This window comes from Ixodes scapularis, unplaced genomic scaffold (assembly GCF_016920785.2).
Source record: "Ixodes scapularis isolate PalLabHiFi unplaced genomic scaffold, ASM1692078v2 PGA_scaffold2__306_contigs__length_199485367, whole genome shotgun sequence".
In the NCBI taxonomy this organism is placed as follows: Eukaryota; Metazoa; Arthropoda; class Arachnida; order Ixodida; family Ixodidae; genus Ixodes; species Ixodes scapularis.
The window spans coordinates 86,998,765-87,025,146 of record NW_024609857.1 but is presented as its reverse complement, the minus strand read 5'-3'; the positions used below and the strand labels follow the sequence as shown (position 1 = coordinate 87,025,146).

General features: G+C 45.4%; 1 protein-coding gene across 1 annotated transcript in view; it reads right to left on the bottom strand.

Moving 5' to 3' along the window:
* LOC120847947 (adenylate cyclase type 7-like) overlaps window positions 1–26,382 on the bottom strand; it is a gene marked incomplete at its 5' end in the record, with an annotated part of 96,281 nt that overhangs the window by 47,278 nt on the left and 22,621 nt on the right. Inside the window, 2 exons of the mRNA XM_040219892.3 lie at window positions 5,926–6,058; window positions 9,819–9,977. Of these exons, the coding sequence (XP_040075826.3) occupies window positions 5,926–6,058; window positions 9,819–9,977 (292 nt within the window). The remainder of the gene's footprint in view (window positions 1–5,925; window positions 6,059–9,818; window positions 9,978–26,382) is intronic.

Genomic DNA, 26,382 nt, shown 5'->3' with positions numbered 1-26,382 from the left:
GTTAGACCAACTCAGTCTCACATGCTATACAAACAGTATGATGAAATCGTACGTAATCTTTCTTATCCTGCCTCTGTCCGAACTTAATACTGTTAATAGCGATGCTACAGCAAAGTTGGAGAATGGCGTCGCTAGACGCCTTTGTCCAAACCAGTTTTCTTCACCTTATCTTCCAGTTAAAAGAAAAAAAAAAAAAAAAAAACGGCAACGTTCGCTTTTGCGTTGATTTATGACATCGCAAAGCTTTATCGGTGGAAAAGATGGGAATCCCTCGCTCCGAAATGATAACACGCTCGACACATTACAAGAAGGAGAACGTTTCCCGTGTTTTCATTCTATATTTAGTTCGAGCCTGCAGCGCCATCAAGCATTATCGCAAGGGTACACAAACATTTCCGCATTTGCGGCGCAAACAATCTCAGAAGGCAGAGCATCCCGTTCCTTAATGGTCTTAACGAAAAGAAAAATGAACCCTTACAAAACTTCGTTCTGATACGAAACGCACGTAGTTTACCACTGTGGTATTTCCGTATTGATGTAATGTGTGAACTCAAAGACTTTCTTTGATGAGAAAAAGACAAACAAACAAAAAACCTTATCTAAAAAAGAAAAACCTATTACAGATAGAAAGATCGAAGTCTTGACGTTACGTAGGCCCATTTAGTGCGTTTTTTTGTTTCATTATAAGTGTTTGTTTCATTCTTAAAAAAGAAAAAAAAAAACTCAGAATGTTTTTGTGGTAATACGAAAGTAAGTCGCTAACTACAGCTCAATGATAGCTCAGAAATATGTATGAAGAGATCCGCCACATGTCGAAAGTATCGAAGCGTGGTATGAAATGTTTAAATAGACTCGCCGTGTCGATGACGTGTACAGAACTGGTAGTCTTAGAGCGAGAGAAGAGACTGTTGTCGCCACAGTAACCGCTTTTCGTTGCATTCCTGAGAAGTCACCTCGTCATATTATTCATGAAACGGGTATGAATATAGTTTCATTTGGTCCATAAATATTTCTTAACTGCTTTATTTCTGAACTGTTATTTGCTTTCCTAATTCCACAAAACACACTGCGCTTTCTTGACACCTCGTTGAAACAAGACATCGCGGCGCCATTTATAACAAAGCAGACAAACAAACAAAACTCAATGGGCTGGGCTACGTAACGCCATAAAGTTGAGTTTTCTATTTTTTCTATATTAGAACTAAATTGTTTTTATTTAATTCCTTTATGCTCACACTGTAAAATTGGTAGGTTAAAGATACGAGGCATGGTGAATTAATGAAAAACAAAGTGCTTCAGTCTGCTCGCGCGTTAGCGTTGCAGACTTATTCAAACTAAAAATAAAGTGTCAAAATATTTAATCTAAAAGTTATATTGCAAAAAAAGAAAAAAAAAAGATCCTGGTGAAAACTAGCCAATTGATGCAACATAAAACTTGAATTGTAAATCTTTTCTCGGAGGGTCGACGAATGCCATCCTTGCTTTTTTATAATCTCAGACTAATGGTCGTTCAATGGTACGCGATGGCCGCTCTCTTCATGACGATATTATTCGCGTGAATTGACTGAAAGAAAAGATGTCTTGCCACAAACCCCTTCCGCCGATCAAGAAACTTATAGCTGCTTCTCATCAAAGGACAAACGCGCAGTCACCGAGGACTTCGCTTTCACAACTGTGCAGTGGTGCCTGTGCAGTGGTCTTCACTGTGGAGTGGTCTTCACTGAACACTAACTCTATCTTCACATTGCCCGCACACCTCAGCTCCTTCCGCTCCTTCCGCTTATAGTCAAGAGATCCGACGAGTCAAGACATCAAGCGATCACGTGACAGTCGAAAGAGCAACTCCGAGCTACTAGGACTGAGGAGCTGGTTTTTTTGGAGCAGAAGGCGATGCTTGATTGGATAAAACTTCAGTGACGTCACCAGAGTTTCGCCCAATCATTAGTATATTCGCGTATACGTGTTGCCCTTTTATCCAAAAACATTTGTGCTGCTTGTCAGAAACGGACCGTCTTTTTAAACGTTTTTTTTTTTAATATTACATTTATTTTTACTTATTTTTGGACTATACTACCGCCTAAAACTATGCGCAAGAGTGGTGCCGGTTTCTTCGTAAAAATAAATACATACTTTTTATGAATAAAGATTTTAATTATGCCGGACTTGAAATTCTACTCGCATCAAGTTCACACCGTTTCCACTGATCTGCGTTAAAAAAAAAAAATATTTTGCCATTTCATCTCATTGACACCATATTTCCGTTCTTTCCGTCACCAATGGAAGCGTGTGTTTTCTTCGTTATATGTATTTTTCTCGCCTCAGTAATAATTGGCTTGTTTTGATTAAAACGTTTTTGACGCTTTCCAAGAAAAAGATTAATCCAAGCGCATCTCGTGCGCTACCGTTAACGCGTGTCACGGCGGCAGATGCTAGGCGCTCGCGTAATTTATATATCCTTGTGGCATCGTTGGTCGCTTCCGCGCCGCTTCCTCAGAACGACTATTAGAATTTGCGCGCCATTTTCACTTCCCCTTGTGATTTCGCATCCCGTGTCTCAGGGGCGATTCACACACTTGCGTTGTGTCCGATCGAATGGGGGGGTTGCTGTGGCAACAGCTGCGTTGGCTCCAACAAAACCGGGTTTCTCCCCGTTTTGCTGGAGGCGACGCAGCTTTTGCCATAGCAACCGTCGCACTCGAGCGAACTCAATGCAACTGTGTGAATAACCCTTCAGTAGTATTACGTCTACGACTAGCCTCCTCAGCCAATACCAAAGACGAGGCCTGCTCAAGATGTCATGGTTACTGGATGCCCCGCCCTGCCCCAAGGGGCAAGCGTGCTGACAGTCAACGAAAGTTGCCGCAAACCAGCGAACGCGTTCGTCTTGGCGTTGCCATGGACCTGCTAACGTCGCCCTCGTTGTAAGACGTACCAACGCTGCGAGCGCGTCGGCAGGCTGCATCACCGCATGCTGGCGCGGCGATGCAGTGGTTTTCTCTTTCTCGTCGACAAACACCGAATCCTTCCAGAAGTTCCTCCAATATAACTCAGACCCAAAGGTGTCCCTTTCCTCTTCTCGTACCACAGCTAGTTTCTGCAATCTATTTCGGACATTTGCCACCAGTACTTCTATATATCATGACCCCTTTTTTAGATGCGGAGCATCTCTTGCTCGGGTCTATGTCCCGCGGCGTCGGAGTCCGCACTCACACTACGCATGCGCAACACTCCTCGCTGCGCGTGCGTTCTCTTTCTGTCCAACAGCTGCGCGAAGTGCACGCAGCTACCAGCTGCGTCCCTCTCTCCAACAGCAGCGCGTGCGTTCTCTCTCTCTCCAACAGCTGCACGCAGCAACCAGCTGCGTGCACCGCGCGCAGCTGGTTGCTGGTTGCTCACACCGCGCAGCTGGTTGCTCACACCGCGCGCGCAGGCGCAACTCTCCTCCTCTCCTTCAAGTGTGAATATAAGCAGCGGTAGGGGGGGGGGGGGGGGGGGGGGGGGAGCGCGCTGCGCGCGTTCAAGGGGAGGAAGTGGCCGAGTGGGCTAACGCGTCTCAGCTCGGAGCGTGAAGCGAAAGCTTGCGCTGGGAACCTCCTGGGTTCGAGTCCCCGCCACCCCCGCCCGTTTCGATCTGGATGAGTTTCGTACCGGCACGCGTTCGTGTCATCACTACTGCGTAATGCACGTTAAAAATCCCAGGTTGGTGGTTGTACTGCACTGGCTAAATTTCTCATCTACAGCCATGAGACCGATTACCCGTTGAGGCGCATCTCCATCAAGGCTGTATAAACATAAAGAGCAAACCAATTTCTGCGCGCGTTCAGTTAACCGCTGTTGACTCCACTTCACTCCGTTCTTCCGATGAAGTGTGATGGAACGTTGATGCTCCGCATCACCCCATGGTTCCCCTCGGGAAGATGGTGTAATTTTTTTAAAGTGCGCCCCCTGTTGGAAATGACGTTGGCGGATCCCATGATCCCTGGACATTCGCGGACACAAGCGCGAATTCCCGGAGATGGATTGCACCTCGGCTGCACTATCCCTCGTACAACGGGAGAAAAAGTCAGAGGCAGAGCCATATATGGTCAGAGGTACACGCCTCCCCGTTGGTGCAACAGTTGAGTGTGGGCCTCCCAAGTCTGGGGCCCGGTGTTCGATTTCACTTTTGGGATATCGTTTCGTGTAACAAAGCGGAATATTCCAGTTCGGGGAGGGGAGGGGAGGGGAGGGGAGGGGAGGGGAGGGGGGGGGGGGCTGCCGAAAGAAATGTTATAGACGCCTTCTAAAAAATCTGGCAACAGCGAAAATCCCCTGAACGAGTCCAACAGCATTGGGCGGCCGGCGCTATTAGGAAGGACTCAGTTGCGGCCAGTACAGTTGTTTACACTGTGGCGTTCTTGCATTTCCTCGATCTCTTCACCTCTGCATGGCTGCAGGCATCGTTTTCCCAATCTCGGGTTGGGTAAACAACATTTTCCCAACTCCCAGCAGTTTAAAAATGACGAAGTACATCGCTTCTACAAGAGCCGATCGAAGGCAGAGCGCTCCTTCGATGGAAGCTAAAACTTCCTCGTTGAGGGAGGCTATCCATCTTTTGTAGTTCTCCCTGTTTTTTGGTAACCCATGGAATGAAATATGCAAATAGAAAATTAGGTGTTATTAAAATGCAAGTACCACTTTGGCTCAGGTGGGGAATTTAAGCGGGATTACACGACTTTTATGTTTTAATGACTTCCATAATATTAAGAGCCAGAAATCCGCCCCCTCTCCCCCCGGCCCTTCCAAATTTCTACACTGCATATTGCTTCTTCGTGTTCTATACGTAAACCCACACGAGCCATCGTTGGTACACGGCCAGCACGGGTTTCATGTACGACAAAGATCGTGTACAATAAAAGTTACAAAAACAAGTAAAACTTTAATTTGCTCTATGGGTGTATTTCAAAATAAAGCTTCGACTCTAAAATCACCTGCAAAAGTCAAGTACTCGAAGTATCAAGTAGAAACTTACCGCGAATACCTTACGTATTAAAATTTAAGTCACATTTCGAATTCAAGTAAAAAGTCTGAAGGCTTTAAGGCAAATAAAAAGTCTGAAGGGTGGGAACGGCTCGCGTTCCGTTCTTGCACTTGAGCAGGCAAACGTCTGCGCTGCTGGGCCTCTGATTATCCCCATCCGACCGACGCCCGTCAACCGATAGCGAGTTCATTTGCGAATACGTACCCACTCTGCTTACAGAGGGGTACGCAGCAGTACGTTCGCATCATGGGCCGTGGAACTGACACAGTCAGACTAGCGTCTACGGCCTATGCAGCGTATGCAACGACGCACCACTACCCCGCAGCATGGCGGCTGGCGCTGGTTGCCGTTGCGTACGACAAATGGCGCTTTTTTCTCTGAGGGTTCTATTGCACTTGAGAAGAAAGTCGACACACAAAGAATTAATGGTTGGCGAAAACGTGTCATGGTCGGAGGCCGCATTGAAGAGCAGTTAGGTAGTGCGTGTAACTTCTTTTGATTCAATATTGTTGCACGGCACGTGTAACGATATTGAGTTGGGACATTTCTCCCATTACTCAAGCTTGCTGTCTACTGTGACTCAGAGCCTTACCTTGTCTCGACTCGGAACAGAGACCGCGCAGTGAATTGTCCTCGAAGATTCTTCTCTTTTCGGGATCGATTGTCCCGTTTCATTTTCTCATCGCTGTACTGGAACGTTTCCCTAGTATTTAGGCCACTCTATGTTGCTTGGGGGTTGAGGACTACGAAGTCCGTGTCCTGTTTTTTAAACTTAATTCCCGATAAACGCCGATTGTTTGTCTGAACACCGAATCTGCGGGACCGAAGAAACTCCGACAACAAAGAACGTTACTCATAAGAGCAGTTGCTTTACGGCGCGAAACCCTAATATTCACTTTGCCCACCTTGAGCGGGGCGATGAGAAAGGTGTCCACTTGGTGCTCTGCCAGGTAAGGGTCCCTCTGGGCCCCGTTTCCGGGCTCCGTCTCGAATCTGCCGTCCAGCAGCTGGTACGTTGCCCGAGTAATGTGCACGCGCCTGCAAACACAGAGATGTGCAAGGTTTACACTCCACGAACCCTTCTACAGCCATGCATGTGCTCACAAAAGTCAGTTTGTGTTGTTTTGTGTATTTCACGGGGGTAGCGGTTGGTTTACACTCTATGAACCCTCCAGTTCGCAATGTGAAGCTAGACTCAGTTATTTTTTTTTACAGACCAGACAATGGCAGGAGTGAACAAAGGCTTCCTTTTAAAGCTTTAGAACACCACTAAGACGTTGACTCAGACAAGCTAATTTGCGAAACGGTAATCTTTAGATTAAACAAAAAAAAAAAGATGGGGAGCCATTCTGCTTTGTGAATAGGGATGACCGAGAAGCTGTTTAGCACACGAAACAGACGTGACACAGAATTTTGAACAAAAGTACGAGCACATTTATTGTCTTGATCGGTGGCCATCGTGACGAAATGTATGCGCACACCCGTGCTGGCCGCCGACGCCACTGGCATTCTCGTTGCCGGTCCCGCCGTTGCTCTCGACGGAGAACTGGGCTACTTCCACCGCGGGTCCCGATGGGAGGGCTTTTGTCTTGGCGTATTGGGTGACACAACCTGTTGCCACGTTTATTCATCGGTTTCCCTGCGTTGACGACGGGAAAGGTCCAAGTAGATTCATTCCAATCTGCTGGAATGGTGCAGTCGGGGGCGCGATTGGCTGCAGGAGGCCAGCCGGCTTCGTAGGCGGTTTCTTCCATCGCTGGCACTCGTGGCACGACCGTGTGTAGAGGTGGGCAGTCTTCGGGAGCTTTGACCAGTAGTACTTCTCTCGAATCCTCGCGAGAGTCCTGCTGTAGCCAAAGTGACCAGACGTCGGGTCGTCGTAGCAGGCTTAAAAACATCTCCTTTCGAAGACTAGTAGGGATTACCAGGAGCCACGTCGAGTTGCTGTTTCCAAAAGTTCTCTTTGTGGAGAACACCTTGCCGGAGAGCGAATGTTGTCAGGACACGTGAGAAGGATCAAGGAATTGTACTCCCTTGTCCCTCCAAGTGGTCGATCAGTGCGCGGAATTAGTTCAGGATTGCCCCCCGTTGGAGCGCTGCCATGGCATTGACGCTAACTGCGCCAAGAAAGCGACCGTCGTCTTCGTCGTCGTGCTTGGCATAGCCGGTAGCTAGATCTACCGGGGCTCTGGACAGGCAGTCGGCGTCGCTAACCTTTGTCGAAACCTAAAAGCTACTCCATCTTATCTTGAAAAAGTAGCATATGTAAAATTTAGCGTTTTTACGTGTTTTTTTTTTTTTGTTTTTTTTTTTAATGGAGAGGTAAAATTTGGGCGCTTTGTTCGAAACTGTAATCAGAGAAATATTGGGTTTGAGAAAATACTCTGGAATTCGGATTTTTAGGTTATATGAGGCCTATATTAAGTTAATATATGTTATATTTAGAAATAGATACAGGTGTAATTAAGAAAAGAGAGCGTTGATATATTTCAATATATGAATTTGTGTCATAATTAAGTAATTAGAGTACACAAGACAGCATTATAAAATGTGGTAACAGCTCTCTTAGGCTTTTCGATATTTGATAATCCTTGTTGCTTAGATAATATTCCGCACGCGTAGCATCTCTGTACCCATCCTAGTCCTGTCTGTGTCATTCTTTTTTAATATGAACTGAGAGAACGTTTTCTCAACATAATAGCTTACGCGTACCTTTTCAATGCACAACAGTACCACTTCAGTTCGAAAAAAAAACAAAAAATATCTGCCATTTCTTTCGAAACAAAATTTTGAGAATATATTCCCGTTTTTCTCTTCTTTTTTTTTTTTTTTGTCGCTGTTTGAGAAGGAAATAAAAGGAAGGCAAGTATACTTCACAATAAAAGCTGGAACACATGATCCGAAAAAAATGGACCGAGAATCGGACGGAAATCGGACCATCTGAAAGTCGTTGTACGCGATTTTTGAAAAATGAGCTACAAGAGGCATTGCTTCCAGCGCGGAAATTGCAATGCTTTACGAATTCTGTGTGCTTCACCGGGTCTTCTCACCCCAAGCCGTTCGAAAATCGAAGGCTCCGTCCGAAAAATATTTGGTGCTCCGGATCTCTCGAATCGTTTCCGATTTTCGCAAAAAGGGAGGAGCCTATAGCTACCGTCCGAGTTTCGTTTGCGGTTTCCGCAGTATATTCGGTCTTTCTTCGAAAAGCAACAATTTGGGACTCGATTTATTACACTGCAGTTCGCTGGAGTCAACGTAATCTAGGTATGTTTCCGAGATCTGGAGCTAACGTAGGTCCTTCTACCAACGCTTTGCTTCATATAGAATATCTGAGGAGCAGAGTAATTTAGAAAAAAGGGAGATTCAACATCCGAATTTGGATGGAAAATTGGGTTTAACCCAGTCTTAAAAAAAAAAAAAAAAAAAAAACATACGGAGGTAAATATCGGCAGAGATCAAAATTTATCAGAAAACGAAGGACCCTAAACATTCGAAGGGTCCAAACTAGGGTGTGCGGCTATAGTTTTGACCTCTAATACAGTCTATGTTAATAAATACCTGGTATCTTTTCAGAACCGGTATTCAAGGTTCATTTTGTCTTACTACTGCCCTTCTTCCAGCGTCTCCGCCAGAAGAGCGCGATAAATCTGACACCGTTGCAAATTTATCGCAAAATTACTCGCCTTTCAGTGCTTCACAAGATTTGGTTCTACCATTCTGTGCTGCGCAACGCCCTACCACATTAGACCGCCCCCCCTTCCCCACCCCCCGCCCCCGGTTCATCTGCCCAAAACAGCGCTAAAACATCTAATCATCTTTCCCTCACAGATGATCGGTGACTGGAACGACCCGCTCGATTTCATTGAATCCCTTGAAAACACCGACACTTTTTTTTTTTACAAAACTAGTCGGTCATTTTTTTATATGGTGAGAGGAGAGAGCAGAAACTGCGTGTACTGTCTCCAAATGTTTTACTTGTGTATTGCTTGCCTGGGTGTCGATCGTTATGGAAATTTGTTTTATATGTATTTTACTCACTTCACCTGTGTTGTATGTTCATTGTAAACTACCCCGTGCAGCTGCCCCATCTCCCTGTATTTAATTTACTTCCATTACCTCCAAGACACTCTTCTGATTGCATTACATGAAGGGGGAAGGTGTATAATATAGAAAGCAAGTAAACTCTTTAACATTATGGCTCGCGCATGTAATATAACATCTCAAGTGCACCAATCTACTTAATGGCCCCCAGAGGGCTTTTCTAGAATCTAGAAAATCAGTGAAAGGTGGAAGACGGCGTTTTGTCACTCTTTTTGCTTCTGTAAAGTACAAATTCTAACAATGGGAATTGCCCATTCGGCGAGGCAGTTAACGGCGGATGTACTGAATTCGCTTTGGGCCGGACCCTGTCTCGGAGTGAGGGGAATAAATGAACCTGGGTTCTTCTATTCTTCCTATAAAAATAAAGTGCCTTTGGTCAGTGTGTACACCACCGAATAAACCACCTCGGCGAATAGGTCTTTCATATTATGGAAGACCACAATTCTCTGAAAATGGCCACACCCTGTCCCGTTAAGCGGTGAGTAGTTTTTACCCAAATAAGAAAGAAAAATATTTCTTCTGAAGCGAAATAGTTATTTTATCTTCCTACTTAAAGGTTCACAAGTGGAAATTTCTATATTGAGATCACCGCCTATACTAATGCGACGCCTTTGATACCTCAGTGAAGAGCAACAGGTATAGAAACACTTCCGTTGGGAACGAGCGAAGTGGTGAAGAAGGGAACGAGGTTACTGACCCGGGCACGCCGCCAGACTCCATGTGGTTGGCCAGCGTGACATCATCGGACCAGACGTCGTACTGCCACTTCCTAAGTCCCAGCACGCCGCAGAGCACGTTGCCCGAGTGTACGCCGATGCGCATGTCCACGTTCACCTCGGTCGCCTCGCGGACCACCCTGGACAGCAAGCAGAGGGGACACATTGCCATGCCTCAACACGCAACGATCACATGTGTACGGTAAACTTCAAAACACACATAATGGTATTTGGCAGGTGTTTCATACTGAATGCACCTTTGCAAAGCGCTATATGTTTGTACAATAGGTGTATATGTTCCAAATACGCCTGCTGTGCGTGCGTGAGAGGTGTCGTTACACCTTTCTGGCGGCTTGGGAATGGTGTTCAGGAGATGTCACATCTTTTAGAGAGGAGCAGTTTTCTCCTCAAAATGCCTTTTTTATAAGTTTGCTGGGACAGGCTCCACTGAAATAGACTGGAGTCATTCTGGGTCAAAAACAAGTCATAAAACATGCGTTTGGGAACGTTGGGGAGGGAAGGGGGGTAATTTAACCAGAATCACAGGGAAGGATTATGAACAAAATTAGAAGTGGCTGCCATTTCTCATAATTTTGGCTTTAAACTCTGAACTCCGGAGAAACCCCATCGTTCAGTAGTACACACATATTGGGCTCGGATTTGATGAGAGTGAGCAGAAAGGATATTCGTTCTTTGTTTCTCCATTTCTTGCTGTTCCTCTTCTCAATAGGGCCTTCGACCCGTAAGAAATATTCGTAGTGTGTCTCCGCTCTTTTTTGTTTAATGTTATGTATTTTGCTTTTATGTAATTCCTGTTGTATGGGTCACTAGTCTGCATAATAGTTCCTCCTGTTGTTGGAGGGGAGAGAAATCTTGTCAAGCGACAACAGTCTGCTCTTGTTTAGAGCGCAGCTCTTGGGCTCCCGTTTTCGGGTTTCGCGGCGTCGGCGTCGCCGTTGGCGTAACCGGCCCGCTAAATTTAGAGGGAAAGTTGATGTCACGTGACCTCCAACACCAATTCAATTCCCCGCTAAATTTAGCGGATAATTGAATTTGTTTTTAGGTCACGTGCCGTCAATTTTCCCGCTAAATTTAGCGGAGAAACTGAATTTGTTCATACGTGACGTGATACCAAGTCACGTGACGTCATTTTCCCCGATAAATTTAGCGGGGAAAAGGAAAAGAGGAGAAGGAGCATGACGGGAGGGTACGGAGGAGGAGGGGGGAATACCCTTTCCTCCGTACCATCCCCTCAGCATCCTCAAGAGCTGCGCTCTAATTTCGTATTACAGAGATTTGTAAACGGCTTTCATTTTTTCTCCCTCTCCTTCTCCCCTGGAAAAAAAGAATAAACTTTAAATTGAACAAGAAGCTGTATGCTGGTCGAAAGGACAGACTGACCTGTGTCGCAAGTCTTTATTATTTTTTCAAGTTTTTGCAGCAAATATACGACTTGGAGATGTTAAAAGGTGGAATATAAGAGCTTCCGATCTATGAACGTCAGTTTTTAAATCGCAGCCGTACTAGAATTATTACTATATATATATGTCTTTTCGAGCTGTGCAAAATTCAGAACTAGAAATTTAAAAATGATGGACTTTGCTTGGCAAATTAGGTGTCTTCATTCGCCATATGTCAACTAGTGATTTCCCTTAACGTTAGTAAGGAGACTAAGGACTCGTCTACGTTTCAGTAACGAAGCTTGACTAGTGTGACGGTGCGAACTTAAAATATTAGAATGACGGAAAACAGTGAAGTTTAACCGGAAGGTCACAAGTACCAGCTTTATAATGCATTAGTATATAGCAAGGTATATATACTGCGTTCTTGTCGCGGGTCACACGACAAAGACCAATATCACACATATACATATTTTGTAGAAAAGGCTGTTCGCTTAATAGACAACTCTAAAATACGGCGCACACACCACGCCGCATTTTAAAAATAGAGAATACTGAAATTTGATCAAATATATATTTATGAACTTGCGTCTATATTTCCAGGACCATAGACTTCAAGAGCCAACCTATATTACTCCGCACTAGACCCGGCCGCCATTATAACAAACGAAATTAAAAGTATGTACTTTCGAAAATTAGGACTCACACGGGCTAACCAACACTTACATACCAAGCTTTCTTAACACGTACAGTCATTTTCTACACTAATTGCATCTGGTATCTCGCTAAACAAATAAAAAATAATATTGAAAAACAAAACAAAAATACCTTGGTGATAGCCATGCCACGTACAACTGAAGTAGAACATTTAGTATCACTGCTTTTAGCAGTGCTTGACGCTGTTGCATTGTTTATCCTTACGTGTTTTGATATTTGTTTTGCATTGTTGGTGAAGCACTCTTAAAAGCGTGATATTCTGCACGCCTGTCGAGCAAGGCTGGGCACAAGTACGCCCAAAAATATTTTGAAATACAAATACTGGGGTACATGGCAAAAACAGCTAGGTACTGATACTAAAATGCATTGAAATGTATCGCAAAGCCTATCAGAACTACATTTGAAAAATAGAAAGGTATTTGGAAATACAAATACAGGAATACATTTTGATGTGGCTGAAATACAGGCACTGAAATACATTAAAAAAATATTTTGGATATTTTGGTGAACCCTTTAGAGCACATAAGGAACAACAAGAAGCATGCACAAGAATACAACATTTTATTTTGAAACCAGAAAGCAAGTTCTCACTGCATGTTGCAACCTGAATGAAGCTCGAATCCGATCTACCGCTCAATCAACATCTTCTATTTTGAGAAGCAGCAAGAGGAGCAAGCGACTTGTTCACCGTGGCTCGAGCGCGGTTTTATTTCGGCGTCTCTTATCTTTCTGAGACAAAATTCCGGGGACATCTAAATTAGTTTTGTGTCCTCCCAAATAACTTAGATAATTCACTATGATTATGTATAATCAGGACGACTCCTTAATCGGTGACCTTATAACGTCACCGTGGAATCAAGTTGAAGGAAATCGGCTGGAATGGTCGATTTCAAAAGCAGCAGGGTTGGGCAGCATCGCGATACATTTGCACCGCGATACTGCCCAACCCTGTGGTTGATAATGTTTAAATAAATTATAGTGTTATTTTATTTACTTAGCAGCACTATATAAAATCGTAAAACCCTCCGGTCTCTTATCTTGGTGCCGCAGACATAACTTAATCTCTAAACAAACTAAAATATATATAACAAAACACAAAAAAAAATTACATTGAGATACGATTGCCGGTTACTTAGACATTCGTGCCTCGTATGCCGCGTCCCGAGCCACTCGTTAAAATGTTTGCCTTGCGGATATACGAAGCACAAAAGTATCGGTCTTGCGGCCATATCTTGGCGAAAACTCCCGCTACTACTTTTGGAGACAATCAAAGCAGCGCCTCCTCAAACGCTAACGTATGTACATTTATGAAATTGTATGAGTACCCCCCCCCCCCCCTCGCAATTATGCCTTTTAGGCGCTGCGAGGTAATTTAAATGAATGAATGAGTAAATACATAAATATTGAATTAATAGATGAATACATGCACAAAACACACATTCGTACATACAGACATATATGCACAACTAAACAAAAAACAAATAAGGATATAAATAAGAAAATAAACAAATAAATAAATAAACGAATACATGTGCATCACAAAGAACTGCCGGAGGAGCGAAGCTTTCCAATAAAGGTTCATTAAGTCTCAGCACAGGAAAGCATGGACATGACTGGTGTCGGCTATACGAAAAGGGACCCATTTTCTCGTTGTAAATTGAGGAAAATCGCTCATAACTTTTGAACTAGTTAAAGGCAAGCTAAATTTGGCATCTGGTCCAAACTGCTAGCGCTACATTTCGGCTGAGACGGAGCGTTTGGCCACTCAAAGTTTGTCCTTTAAGGTGAAGAAGCACAATTTTTATCAAGGCCAACCGGTAATATCGGTTAGGCAGTTCATTTGTGCCAAATTTTAGTCCAAAATAGTGCTACAAGCGTAAAAAAAATAATTGAACGCTCACTAAGAGTACGATTTTTTTTTTTTTTCAAATGACTTAGTGAATTTATGCTACATCTAAAAACAAGCGCAAGTTGTCGTTCGTGGGACAACTTATCGGAGTTGAAACTGAAAAAAAAACATTCATGCAATTTTAAATTAGATCCACTGAGGCATTAGCTGATGAATTATGCTTTATTACTATTTTCCTTTATACCATATCTTGAGAGCGTTCTAATTGTAGCTACTCAAATGTCAAAACTGCATTGCATTTCTGACATTCCGGTACTTTTCCTTGTTCTTGCGACTACTTCTTGCTCGTACTACAGACACTCTCCAAGCGGCTTGCCTCTTGTCGTGTTCCATCTAGACGGCCTATAACTTTCCGAACACCTGTTTGTACATGCAGTGGTAACAAAACTCTTTGGAGCGATTAATATCACCAAGCTCTTATGGCAGCGCTCTGGATGTTCAATATCAAGTATGCTAAAGGGTGACTCATACAATATCTCTCATTGAAATGTGGCTTTTTTTTTTTCAACTGGCGAAGTTGAATTATCCTGCTGTCATGTTCATGTACTCGTACAGGGATTGTGTATCGTAAATGTTGGTGCCAGTTCAACGGTTTCCCTTTTAGCTTTAGCTGTGTTGAGAGTTGTTTGGGGGGTAATTTTTGTTTCCTTGCAGTCGGCGGGTTTATTGGAGATTTTTTAAAGTAAATTTGCTTACTTCTAGTGGTCTATATTATTTTATATATTTTTAAAAATATTCCGTCGTGAATGGCCTATTTCTTGTGTAAGGTAGAGCAATTGGGTCGAGTAAACATTGCTTACCCCTACCATATTTAAAGAAAAGCTCACCAACTACCGCTGATTCCAGAGGTGGTTCCATACCTGCCGACGTAATCTACATTTTTTCTAGAAGTTTCTGTCTTGGAATAACCGCATCTGGGGTTCTCTGATGGTACTTGTGACTTTCAGCAACCGCACATCTTTTAATGCAGCAAATATAATTTGTTTTCCCCAAATGGAAGGCCAGTTTTTTTCACATTCGCCTCATTTTTATGACCCCTGTGTTGAACTACTGTCGGCTTAATCAAAAATCAATCACAGGACATTATTTGAAACTTCATAGTAATAAACTCCCTGCGTTTACGATATTTTCAGCGATCTTTGAACGTGATAGAAATAGTCGTGGATATGGTTTTAGAAATAAATGGCGGTGGATCATGACGTTCGTACCATGCACTTGCAGTATCACTGACACGGCTTGATCTTTCACATCGCTTAGTAGCTGAAGGCTTACTCCCGCCAACGGACACTACCGCAAAAGTGGTCTAAAAGTAAGTTTAACCGTTTTTGTTTCTGGTTGTGATTTTCGAGTTTGTTGAAGAGAATCGTTCAACTAGATTGGTTATCACAACACGACTGGATTCAGAGTATTCTCTCAATAGGTGCACAACACATCTGGTGTAGTTCTGACATCCTGAGAAAGATGTGAGCACTGAGCATTCAATTATCGGTTTGCTGCCAATGCGATGGCTGCAATGGCCGATAAAAGTGCTGAAGGACCAATCGATCAAAACAGAAGCGAGATGGTAAGAAGCCACGCGGTTCGTTTATTAAAGAGAAGGTGGCAATTTAAGAAACTCAGTAAAGCGATAACTCTAAAAACAAAATCCTTTTAATGAGAAGTAAAACACAAATTTTGAATACCGAACCAAGATAATGCGCATAATTAAACTTGTATCAGCAATTAACGCACTCGAGTTTACAATGTACCCATTATTCACGAGGATGTTTTCAGCTGCCGACACACTAAACACCCGTCGACACGCGATCTTCCGAATAAATGCTTATGAATATAATTTATGTTAAACCAAAGCCAAAAATTATGTGCGAAACAGCCAGACCCGTCTTTAATCGTTTGCTGCTTGGAATAATAGTAGTTATATTATCAATATATATATATATATATATATATATATATATATATATACATATATTACCTCAGGCTAGGCACCGCGTCACAAGAAGGGAAGAAGCATACGTGATGAAGGCACGCGGCGCCACGTCTCATCATTCATTTTGCGCGTCGCTTTGTTCCTATTTTTTTTTTCTTGTTCTGGAAGACGCGGGAGGACAATTAGATTATTCACGCGCCTGCAAAAAACCTAACGTGAGCGCGAAATCCCCAATTGTTAACTGTTACAATATTCGCTGATTGCATGCTGCCACTCTTGATTGCGGTACTATTGCAGCGGCTTCCTCCATAATCCGGACACAAAAGTGTTTACAGTGGCTGCTGCCGTAAATAGTGAGAAAATGAATTTCAACACGGGAACCCTAGCAAAACAGGCAAGAAAATCGAAAAGGAAGATTACTGTTCGTATGAAATGCTTGTAGGTTACTTAAAGGGGAGCCCTGACGAGGTTTCCAGGATTGCCGGAATATGTACTCTACTGGCTATAAGCATTTTAGAAATCAATAAGTCATGACGACACGCGGTCTATTTTCCTATTAAAAAAAACAATCAAAGATCGCAATACACCGAGGTCAACTCAGGCGATGAAAAGAGCATGGTTTGAAACTAGCACCGGGGTCAGCCAATTGGGAGAGCAAGTCGTACGCTTCTATCGCAGGGGTTGCGGTGACGTCAGAACGACGCCAGCCTCTGATTGGCTTTGATTGAAAGGATAGTGGGTAGATCTTAATGCTAAATTCAATGAGGTCTACCAACTCTAGCAAATAAGGCTATCCTCCCTGTGCAAGAAGTAGACGAACTTGCGCTCCGCATAGCATGCGAAGGTGGACCCGCGGAGTGATGTTTCGAATGCTCGCGGCTCGTCGCCCAGACAGCCCGGACAGGCCGAACTTCGGGGTGCTTTTTAGAGAGCCGCACTCGCGGATGATGACGGATCGCAAAGCATGCTTGATAGTCACCTGCGTCACAGACGGAATCTTCGCGAAGAAGGCAGATTATTCAGCCCAGCGAGCGCGCGCTTAAAAACAGACACTAAAAAAAAAAAAAAAAAATCAATATCCTCTACACGAAAAATGAACATTTGTCTAATATTCTTTTTTGCTCTTATCATGTACAAAAGCGTACAAATTTTGTTATAACAGCGTTAGCAATCTCCACGATATGTCGCGTTTTCACTGGTCACATGTCGTCCTGGCTGCCGCAGCATGCTCCTCCCATCGCCTGAGATGACCTCGGTGTATTGCAATCTTTGATTGCTCTTTTGATAGGAAAATTGTCCGTGCATGATCGTTACATATGAATTTGTAAGATGCGTAAATCCCGCAGAGTAAGTTATCGCCATACTTAGGCGCTCTCAGAAACCTCTTCACAGACCCTTTAAAAGGGTATGGAAGCAAAATGACGTGACCGCGAGCTCTCTACCTTCCGCTGCAAAGTCGGTTAGTGAAATGCGCAATGTGTATCGTGCTTGTTACGCCAATAGTCCCAGCACGGCTAAGGGTAGTGGCGAGCGTTACCACTTAGTGGCGTCAACGCGTGACAATCTCGCCTAGTAATAATACCCGAGGTCTCTACGCCCTATGGCCTATACGTAGCTTGCCCATAACGTTATTCGCGGTCATGCCGGTTCACCGTGTTAAGTTTCACCCCGCAGGTGTATAGCGGCTCGAAGGAACCAGCCAGAAGAAATATATGTCGGCACGCAGCAATGGCGACACCTGCAAGTAATGCATAGGAGGTATTTACTGGCTGCCATATAGACCGTTTTACTGAAAGAGGGCGAGAGAGAAACGGGGAAGGGGCTACCGGCGCTTTCCCCCTTTCTGATTGTGTAGAAAGAGTGAAAGTCCCGGATGAGAGGCTTGGCCGGTGTTGGGTGTCTGCTCTGCCCCAACTTCGTTCGCGCTTTCTTTTCTGTTTTGAACTCGCAAACTTAATTAGAGTAACGGGCTTCGATGGCAACAGTTCCCCGGTCATTGGGACACCATTGCTCGGTCATAGGGTGCAGGAATAAAAACAGAAAGCATAGAATACTGTCCGAGGACATATGTAGCTTGCAAGGAACCCGGCAAGGCGAGAGCGGCTGCAATGTCTTTGAGCTCCATCGCTTTCCACATGACCCCTGTCTCCGGGGGCAGTGGATTGCGTCCGTAAACCGAAAAGTCGTTTCCTCAACGCCATCCTCTCGACTTCGCTCGGAACATTTCGTGAATGGAGCGCGCACCGAACGCTGTACCGCCGATGAACATGGGGTACGCTCGCAATGTGCGTGCGAGTTTTCTCATGATAACTGCTGTTTCAGCTTGTAAAATTTCGTAACTGAATTTATTTTAATAGTCATAATTTGCAGTGCTGACTGACTCGATTTTATCATCTACAACACTTAGCTGAAGGCTCATTTCCGCCGCCGGGTGAGGCTGGAAATTGTTGGAAACGTAGTTCTATTGTTTGTTTGTTTGTTTTTTAATCGCGATCTCCTGCGCGATACCAGAGAGCCGGCAAAAGCGCTCCTTGAAGTGCCGCTGGTGGGTTGTTTCCCTTGACTAAGGCGCTTTGAGGCGCTTGATAGTCGCTGCAGGAACGTCTCGTGTGTTGCGATCTGCGTTTTTGAGCCCAGTGTGCACGTTTCTTTGTTTGAGTCTCGGCATCCGCCAGTGTGGCGACGGGGGGAACAGCGGCATCGAACGTTCCAGCGATAGAATTGGAGGTGAGTACTCAAAATAATGCATCAAATAGTCATATAATTCGTGGCTATTTCGAGGCTTTCTCCGGCTCGATAAAGGTACATCTAGAGCGTCTTCGTCGTTCATTCACAAGGAGATATAAGAACAGGGACACGAAGATAAAAACAGCACAGCAATACGATATGTAGCAGCTCCGGGCGTTTACAAAGTTAATTGAGGTTACCGTTTCGTGTATCGCTTCTTGATCACAACTAAAAGCGGCTACGTTGAAATAGGCCCATTGCAAGCAAAAATGATAGATGGTTCATCATTTCCAGTCATGCGGAAAGCAATGGAGCTTAAAAACCTTCCAGCCGTACTTGCCTTGCCGGATTCCATGCAAGCTACATAGGTCCTCGGACAGTATTCGACGCTTCCTGTCGTTATTCGTCGGTCATTGGGACACCCAGCAATGGTGTCCCAATGACCGGGGGACTGTCGCCATCGAAGACCATGGCTCTAATTAAGTTTGGGAGCTTGAAACGTAGAAGAAAGCGCGAACGAAGTTGAGGCACTGCAGACGCCCAACACCCGCCAAGACTCTCATCCGGGACTTTCACTCTTTCTACACAATCAGAAAGGGGGAAAGCGCCGGTACCCTTTCCCCTTTTCTCTCTCGCTCTCAAAATGGCGCTACCCACGATAAAACGGTCTATACAGCGCAACCTTGGGGGGAGAGGGAAGGGTGGAGAGTGGAATGGTTGGCCTGGCAGAGGTCCTCGCGCACCCTCCCAGATCAAGCTCCTACCTATCTTCGGCGTAGGACGCTGATCTTGATGGTGTGGAATGAAGGTTGCGGAAGCGCTGTGGAAGCTTTAAGATATATGCAACGTAGGAAACTAGCTAGCTTTCTCCGCGAAGTCACATTCAGGACTAAGTGACTCCACGAGCGAGCCATACTGCCGCGAACTGGCGCTGCGCTGCTTCTAAGAAACTCATTACGTGTCGGCATTCCAACGGAGCTGCACACACCGCCACCAGGCGCCATATAGAAATCTATAATTCCTTTTAAAATTAGTTTTTTTTTTTTTACCTTTTCTACCGGCAGCCCAGAAACACTAGTCTAGACTAGTGTTTCTGGACTGTCGGCGCAACATACACCCCATCTAAACAAAGAAGTAAGAGCAAACATTTCGTTCCCGTATTCTTTTAACTTTCGCCATTTTTAGAGCTCTAGTAATTACAAGAATGAATTTTTCTAATATCAATGATTTCCATCTGACGACCAAGCAACACTTACGGAACATAACTTATAGAGTAGTCACATCATAGAGTTCACGAACCACCTGACTGCAATCAAATAAGTAGTTAAAGCTTTTTCATCCTATACGCTTCTCCATGCTTACCCCGCTCGCACGAACACGCTGCGCGGCAACTCTCATTCCTTGCCTCCTAGTCTGCCAAAACAAAACAAAAAATGCCGACGCCGTGAGGGACACCGTCGACTCCATCGGCTCAAAACGCAGGAGGGAAACGAGGAAGCTGAACGCCGAAGCAGCCAAGCGCTAAGAGAGCCAAGCCCTGTTAGTATATGAAAAACGCGGTCGGAGTTGCTCGGCCGCGCCGCTAGGGAGGCTGGCAGATATATGCATGATATATGGAGAGACGCGGCACTACGTCACTGGCCCTTCAAACATGGCTATCCTCCTGAATGGGAGTATCTGAGGGCCCTATCATTCAAACGAGTTTATACACAAAAAAAGTAAAGCGCGCTGTTTACAACGCATATTTAGCCACCTCACTCTTAGAAATAGGGGGTGTATAGGGGTACACCTCTTGTCCCATAGGTAACACCCCAAAACTACATTCGGACGTTCAGTCCACTGACGTTGAGCTGGCGATACCAACCTTTAGGAGCGGCTTGATAGCTGTGAAATAAAACGTACTAAATAGCTAATGTGCGTATCAAGGACTAGATGAAAAAAAAAACACTAAGGTTTTGCAGCAGGGCAAAAAAAAAAAACAAAAAAAAACACCTTGATTGTCTTATATTTGCATTTAGTCCGTGCATTAGCTATTTTACTACGTTGTATCGGTCGACTATCAAGCTGCTCCTGAAAGTTGGTATAGTCGGTTCGACGTCTGTGGACTGAATGTCGAATTGTTGTTTTGCGGTGTTACATATGGGCCAAGGGGTGTACCCCTATTCGCGACTCCAGCAAGACGGACGCCGCCAAGCGGGAAAACCGGGAACCAGCCGGACCAGGTCGCTCCGCGCCCCTCCGCGTCTCTGGGGGCTTTCGCGGACACGTGTTGTCGGCGCGGTGGCGAACAATGTACTATGACGAAGGACCGAAAATTTCTTAAGTTTGCTTGAGTGTTCATTAGTGTGGTGACGCCTCAGTAGATTGTTTCCTTCCATCACGTGTTTGAAGGCCCGTTTACTCCACAACACACGGTCTTATGCTTTCGATTTCCTGGGTAGCTAAACTCGTGGAGCAAAACATTCTTCGCTTTTTGACGTAGCGGGGGGAGTGACCAAAAGAACGGCGCAAAGTTTCTTCCTCCCTGCGCGCGCTCAACTTCGCAACTTTTGACGAAAAATCCCCCGCGATCCCTAGGCGCGGTGCACGAGAGCACGAGGCAGCGCGGGGAGGCGAGCGTTCACGCCGCTCGCTGTACGTTGTCTTTGAGCCCTCTAGTGCCGACAATCGCGTCATGCCTCGCCCAGGCGAAGAACGAGAGCAGACGACCGGAGTTCGTCTGCTACGATGAGGCATTCGCACAGCGGAACTGAAAGAAAAAGTTGGTTTTCTGCTCGAAATCGCGTCCCGCGGGCCACAAACTCAAACGCGAGCTTGAATTGTAAGCGTCTGATATTTCACTCAGGGAGGAATCGACGGCCCGTGTTTTATTTGCAAAATTTGAGTCGTTTTGTAGCCGTACAGACGCTGAAACCTACCAGTGTGTAATGAAAGGCCCAGGACAACTACAGAGGCCGCGAGATCTAGCATCATTTGTGCATGGGTGAAAAGTGGAACCTTTTTCGACAAAGCTCCCACAGCAGAAACCTGTGACGCATTCACTAAGAGTCCGGGAAGGCTAAACATGGAGACGTTGACCGAGACTGAAGCAAAGTCATATTTGAACGGCAGCTATCTTGCCCCGTCATATTTTGTTTTGAGAAAGCTCTCGTTCTCAATGCCCTCACCGGGGAAATAAAAAGTCTTACGAAACGTATTGCTAGATGTTCCAAAGAACTAGATTTAGGCCGTATTCTTTCAGTGGTTCACTCATAATACTATGCTTAAAACGAAGCAAGCTCTTGCGCGTACAGTGCCATCAATTTCCTCAAGTGTATGCTGTTTTGTAGTCAGCTGGTTTTGCAAACTTACGCCGTCTGTAGACATCTCTGACAGCCGAGTTGCTTAATTGGAAGTCATCGCAAATGTAAGTTCCACGTTGCAGCAAGCAACGTTTATAGATCAACGATGGCAGCGACTACACTCTCGCATTCCCACCCATCACGTCGAACAAAAAGGCGCTAGTTTCGGTTTGAGGTCGGTACTTTTCTACATCTATGGCAACAGCAACAGTCTGCACTCGGTGCATTCGGCAAGTTCGTTCGGGGCCTGTTCTCCGTGCAGCACTCCGCGGGTGCAATGCATTAGAACTCTCACAGTGCAAGTCTGGATCGCGAATCGGGAGCCCGTCACTGGCCTCACCGGCGGCCATTGCTTGACGACAGGCAATACGCCGCGTCCTGTCTAGTTCTCCCTTCGTTTTCGTCCTTGTTGTTTTGGCCTATTACACCATGAGGCAATACACGCAAGTCTAAGGGAGAAACACGCAAAAATTTGAAGCTTGTACGCGGTGCTCGAGGGCAAGCATTTTATGACGTGCTGCGATGATTATGTCGGGTTCTTGGAGATCCAATAGACATTCGTCAAGCGTTTGAACATAGATTAAAAAAAAAAAATGGCCGGAGCACGATTGACTTTACCGACGTCGCTTGCTTCGGTTGCTAAATAAATGGCACGTTCAGCGACTGAACGGCACGCTCCGAGTTTCAGTTTGTCACGGAAGCCCTCACAGCAGTTCAAAGAAAAAGCTTTTACCATGAAGCACTATGTACAAGCGGTCAAAACGATGCGAATGTCCCCAGTAAAGGCATTCTAACTTATCGTTTGCTGAGCTTTGATGACTCCGAAATCACGGATGACTCCACAATAACTCTCGGTAGCCCTTGTCTCATTTAACACATCACAGTTAACGCCCAACAAAGTCGCCCTGGACCCTCAACCACACAATATTTAGTTAAACAAGATTGGTATTCTAACGCATTAACAGTTAATATTGCCCACAATATTAACTGTTATTTGCGGAAACACGATAGAAGTTTCATGGTAGAGAACAACCTACTAACGTAATAAAATTGAGTTTTTCCGTTTCTCCTATAGCATGCATAAGATCGTGTCAAGCGATGACTGCCGGTGGTGCCGCTCGACACCAGCAATACAGGCCTCTATCCGCGATCTAGCCTACTACGAAATCAGTGGTGCCAGTGCTATTAGACATAGATCGTTTATTTGCATCGGTACATCCATACCTGCCGGATGTCGGGACGAGGCGGAAAACCGTACATCCGGCCAATATTGAAGCCGGTTTTCGGCCGATATTGCCTCGACACTCGCCAAGAAGCAACGTGCTGTTTCGGCGACTCGTTTGTGTAATTTATTTGTTCAGTCATATTATTGGGTCCCGGGCCACTGTGTACATTCCAAAAAAGAAATGTACTGTGGTAATTACACCTTGACAAGAAGCAGGCACGTAGCGAGAATTTAGTTTAAGGGGGGGGGGGGGGGGGGCGCCGATGACAAAGTGCTCTATGAGGGGGAGGGAGGAGAGGAGGCCCCAGCAAAATGGAAGATTTCGGGGGGGTGGGGGCGGGCCTTATGCTCCCCCCCCCCCCCCCCCCCCTTGGCTACGTGCCTGACGAGAAGGGGTATTGTAGTTTTACATGTTTATAAAAAGGTGTAGTGCATTATCACACGTTTTAAGAAACGTGTTCAAAAAATCACATTTTTAAAGGTGTGAGGTTTACATTTCTTTTATAAGGTCCATCGCTACACTTATTAGGGTGTTAGTTATGGGACACCCCACTTACATGTACAAAGGTATGAAAATGTTTAATGTGTATATACCTCCTTACGGAAGACAATCTCTTTCATGTGATTACATCGCGTGCCGATGAAACGATCTGTCGATGACACGTGGTTCGATGAACTGATTTGACCGCCAATGACTGACGACTGCCAGTAGAATTTCGGGGAAATAATTCTGCCGGCTGCCGGGAGACTCGACCCTACCCAAGAATTACACCGGTTCTTGTTTGTTTCCCAGCATTCTGAATTGTATACCAGCTTATTAGTACCTCTTCGGATATTACAGAAAAAAAAAAAAAAAAAAACGATGGCAGCCGCAAAAACTCTGACAGCCCGGCTCACAGTCATGTGGGAGACTGACAGGTGCTCGTCAGTCGCCACCATGCCTTGAAAGCTACCGGTTCCGAAGAACCGGAGCGCGCAGAGAACTTGTTGTTCCACGGTCCGAGGCAGCGAACGAAGCTCGTCGCAGAGTCAACGCACAACTGCTTTCGATAGCCGGTACTGTCGCCAAAAGTCGTCGTCGGGGAGTTGAAAGGCGTCCCCGGTGGTCTCAGAGCGACGCCGACGGTGGCGGAAGATAAGCTCGGCCGGAGCGTACGGCACCGCCATGTTGACAAAGTTTAACTTCGCCTCGATCCGAAGCGAAGATCTCGAGCTCAAACCACGGCTCTCGCAAAGTTCGGAAACGTCACTTAGACGTCAGCGACAACTACGACAAACGAGGTTTCTTTTTTACACAAACTTCGGAGGGATTTTGAGCGTCAGCAGGTCGCCTAGGGACAATCTGCAAAGCATTAATTTTAGCTTGGCGTAGGGATGTAGGTACAAATGGGTGCTCCGTCATCGGCGAAGCCGTTCAATCAGAGGGCTCCTCGCGCCCCTCACGCGCCGCACGCGCGCCTCGATGAACTTTGCTACATTCTACCTCTCTCAAAGAAATGAGCGTTCAAATGATTGACACCTCGCTCGGCGCAACGTCAGCGTCGCGAGAGTCCAATTAGCGCGTTCCGCAAACTTCAGGCACAAAGTTGTGCTTGACGAGTTTAGCGACCCTGGATGGGGAGGAATCACGGAAGAACGTTTTGATTTCTTGTATGTCACGAATCATATTCAAAGTGACGACTACTTGGTAACTGGTACGTGTGTTCTTTATGAGAATGTAGAACAGTGGAATGAGGACGAAGGACGAGGTGTTGCACTGGAGGGAACACCAATGTTGCAGTGAAGTGAATGGGAAGGTTCGATAGCTGCTTTACTTGAGTTTGGTTGTGTTCGACTAGCTTCTAGTTTGAGCCACCCACGCCGGTCGGTGCGTTGGCTATTCATCTTGGCTGCCTTTCGCCGAAAAAGCCTTTGGACCACATCGAAGGAGTTAGGCTGATTCTGCAGTTACTTGATTCCGGAAAACCTGCTCGCTGCATACGATTAATAAGGGAAATTGTCTGCTTTCAAAAGGTGGGGGACGCGTCTCGCAAAGTTAGAAGCTGTCACGGCATTATGATCTATCGCGCCTCTAATATTTTATTTATATTATACCCCCGTCGAAGCCAGCAGCAATATACGTCTACATTGCTCGGGTTGACCGGCCACAAAAAAATAATAATTTCCTACGTTCAGGATTTGAAGTCAAGTTCAATGCAGAGAGGTTCTGCCTGAACCTCCAATGAAGACTCTCTTCACTTTGTCCGCATTCGTCACCGTGCTGATAGCTGGAACCATTTGGCTGAGTTTAAGTAGTAGCTCTCTGTCTGTCAAATATACTTTTATTCAGCAGTTCACTTAATAGCTAGTCAACTAAGCTCATATTTCAACCCGAAGAATATACTAATATCGCTTTAGTGGGACATAGTACGTAATATAATACGTAACCCGCTCGGTCAAAATGACTTCTGGATTGCTACTAAAACCTCAATTGAAATACGACTATCCGCTGATTGGTGGGGCGCCAGCGGGTTAACATGCTCCATGGCTCAAAAAGCGCTTGCTTAATTTTCGTAATTTTCCTGCAGCCTGTGTTGTTGACCGAGAAGAAGACTGGAGCTGTTTCTTAAACGCGGATACGTACAAAAGCTCGATTTCGCGGACAGATAAGTCGCATGGTCGAGGCATGCGAGTTAGCTGAAGATTACTCCCGGTGGAACAATTCTGTGGTCACCGCCACTTTCCTTAGCTGAAGGGTTTGGATTTGGGCTAGTTGGTTGAACATGTTTAGGGGTTGAAAGCGCTCTGTGGTGTGTGGCTCTCCTACTCGTCCGTCGTTTTTAGCGCTTTTAACCCCTAAACATTTCCTTAGCTGTTCAAAACTGATTAGAGTCTATTACCGCCTGTCCGGAGCCCATAGTTTAGGTTTTGAACGAAATGTCCGAAACGAAAGTTTGACATGAAAAGAACAATAAACACCGGGAAAACAAAACTTCTCTGCAAGTTTATGCGCACCGGCTACACTTAACCTTCGCAGTTCAAATACCTATAAAATTGGCAATTAAGCAAAAGAAAATCTGTTAAATTTAATGCGCCACCCGTTCAGGCGGGCCGCGTGAACGGGTGGCGCATTAAATTTGTGGGCCAAGCCGACGCGACCTTGACTCAGCCGCCATGTTTGTTTGGTGGTGGCGCCCCCTATACACCTTTCCAAAAAACACTCGACCCCAGGGGCAACAAGCCGTTTTCGAGCCCAGTCACTGCGTTTGAGGCTAGACTCTCACCGGCGTCCCTCCTAACCCTAACCGAGTGGACTG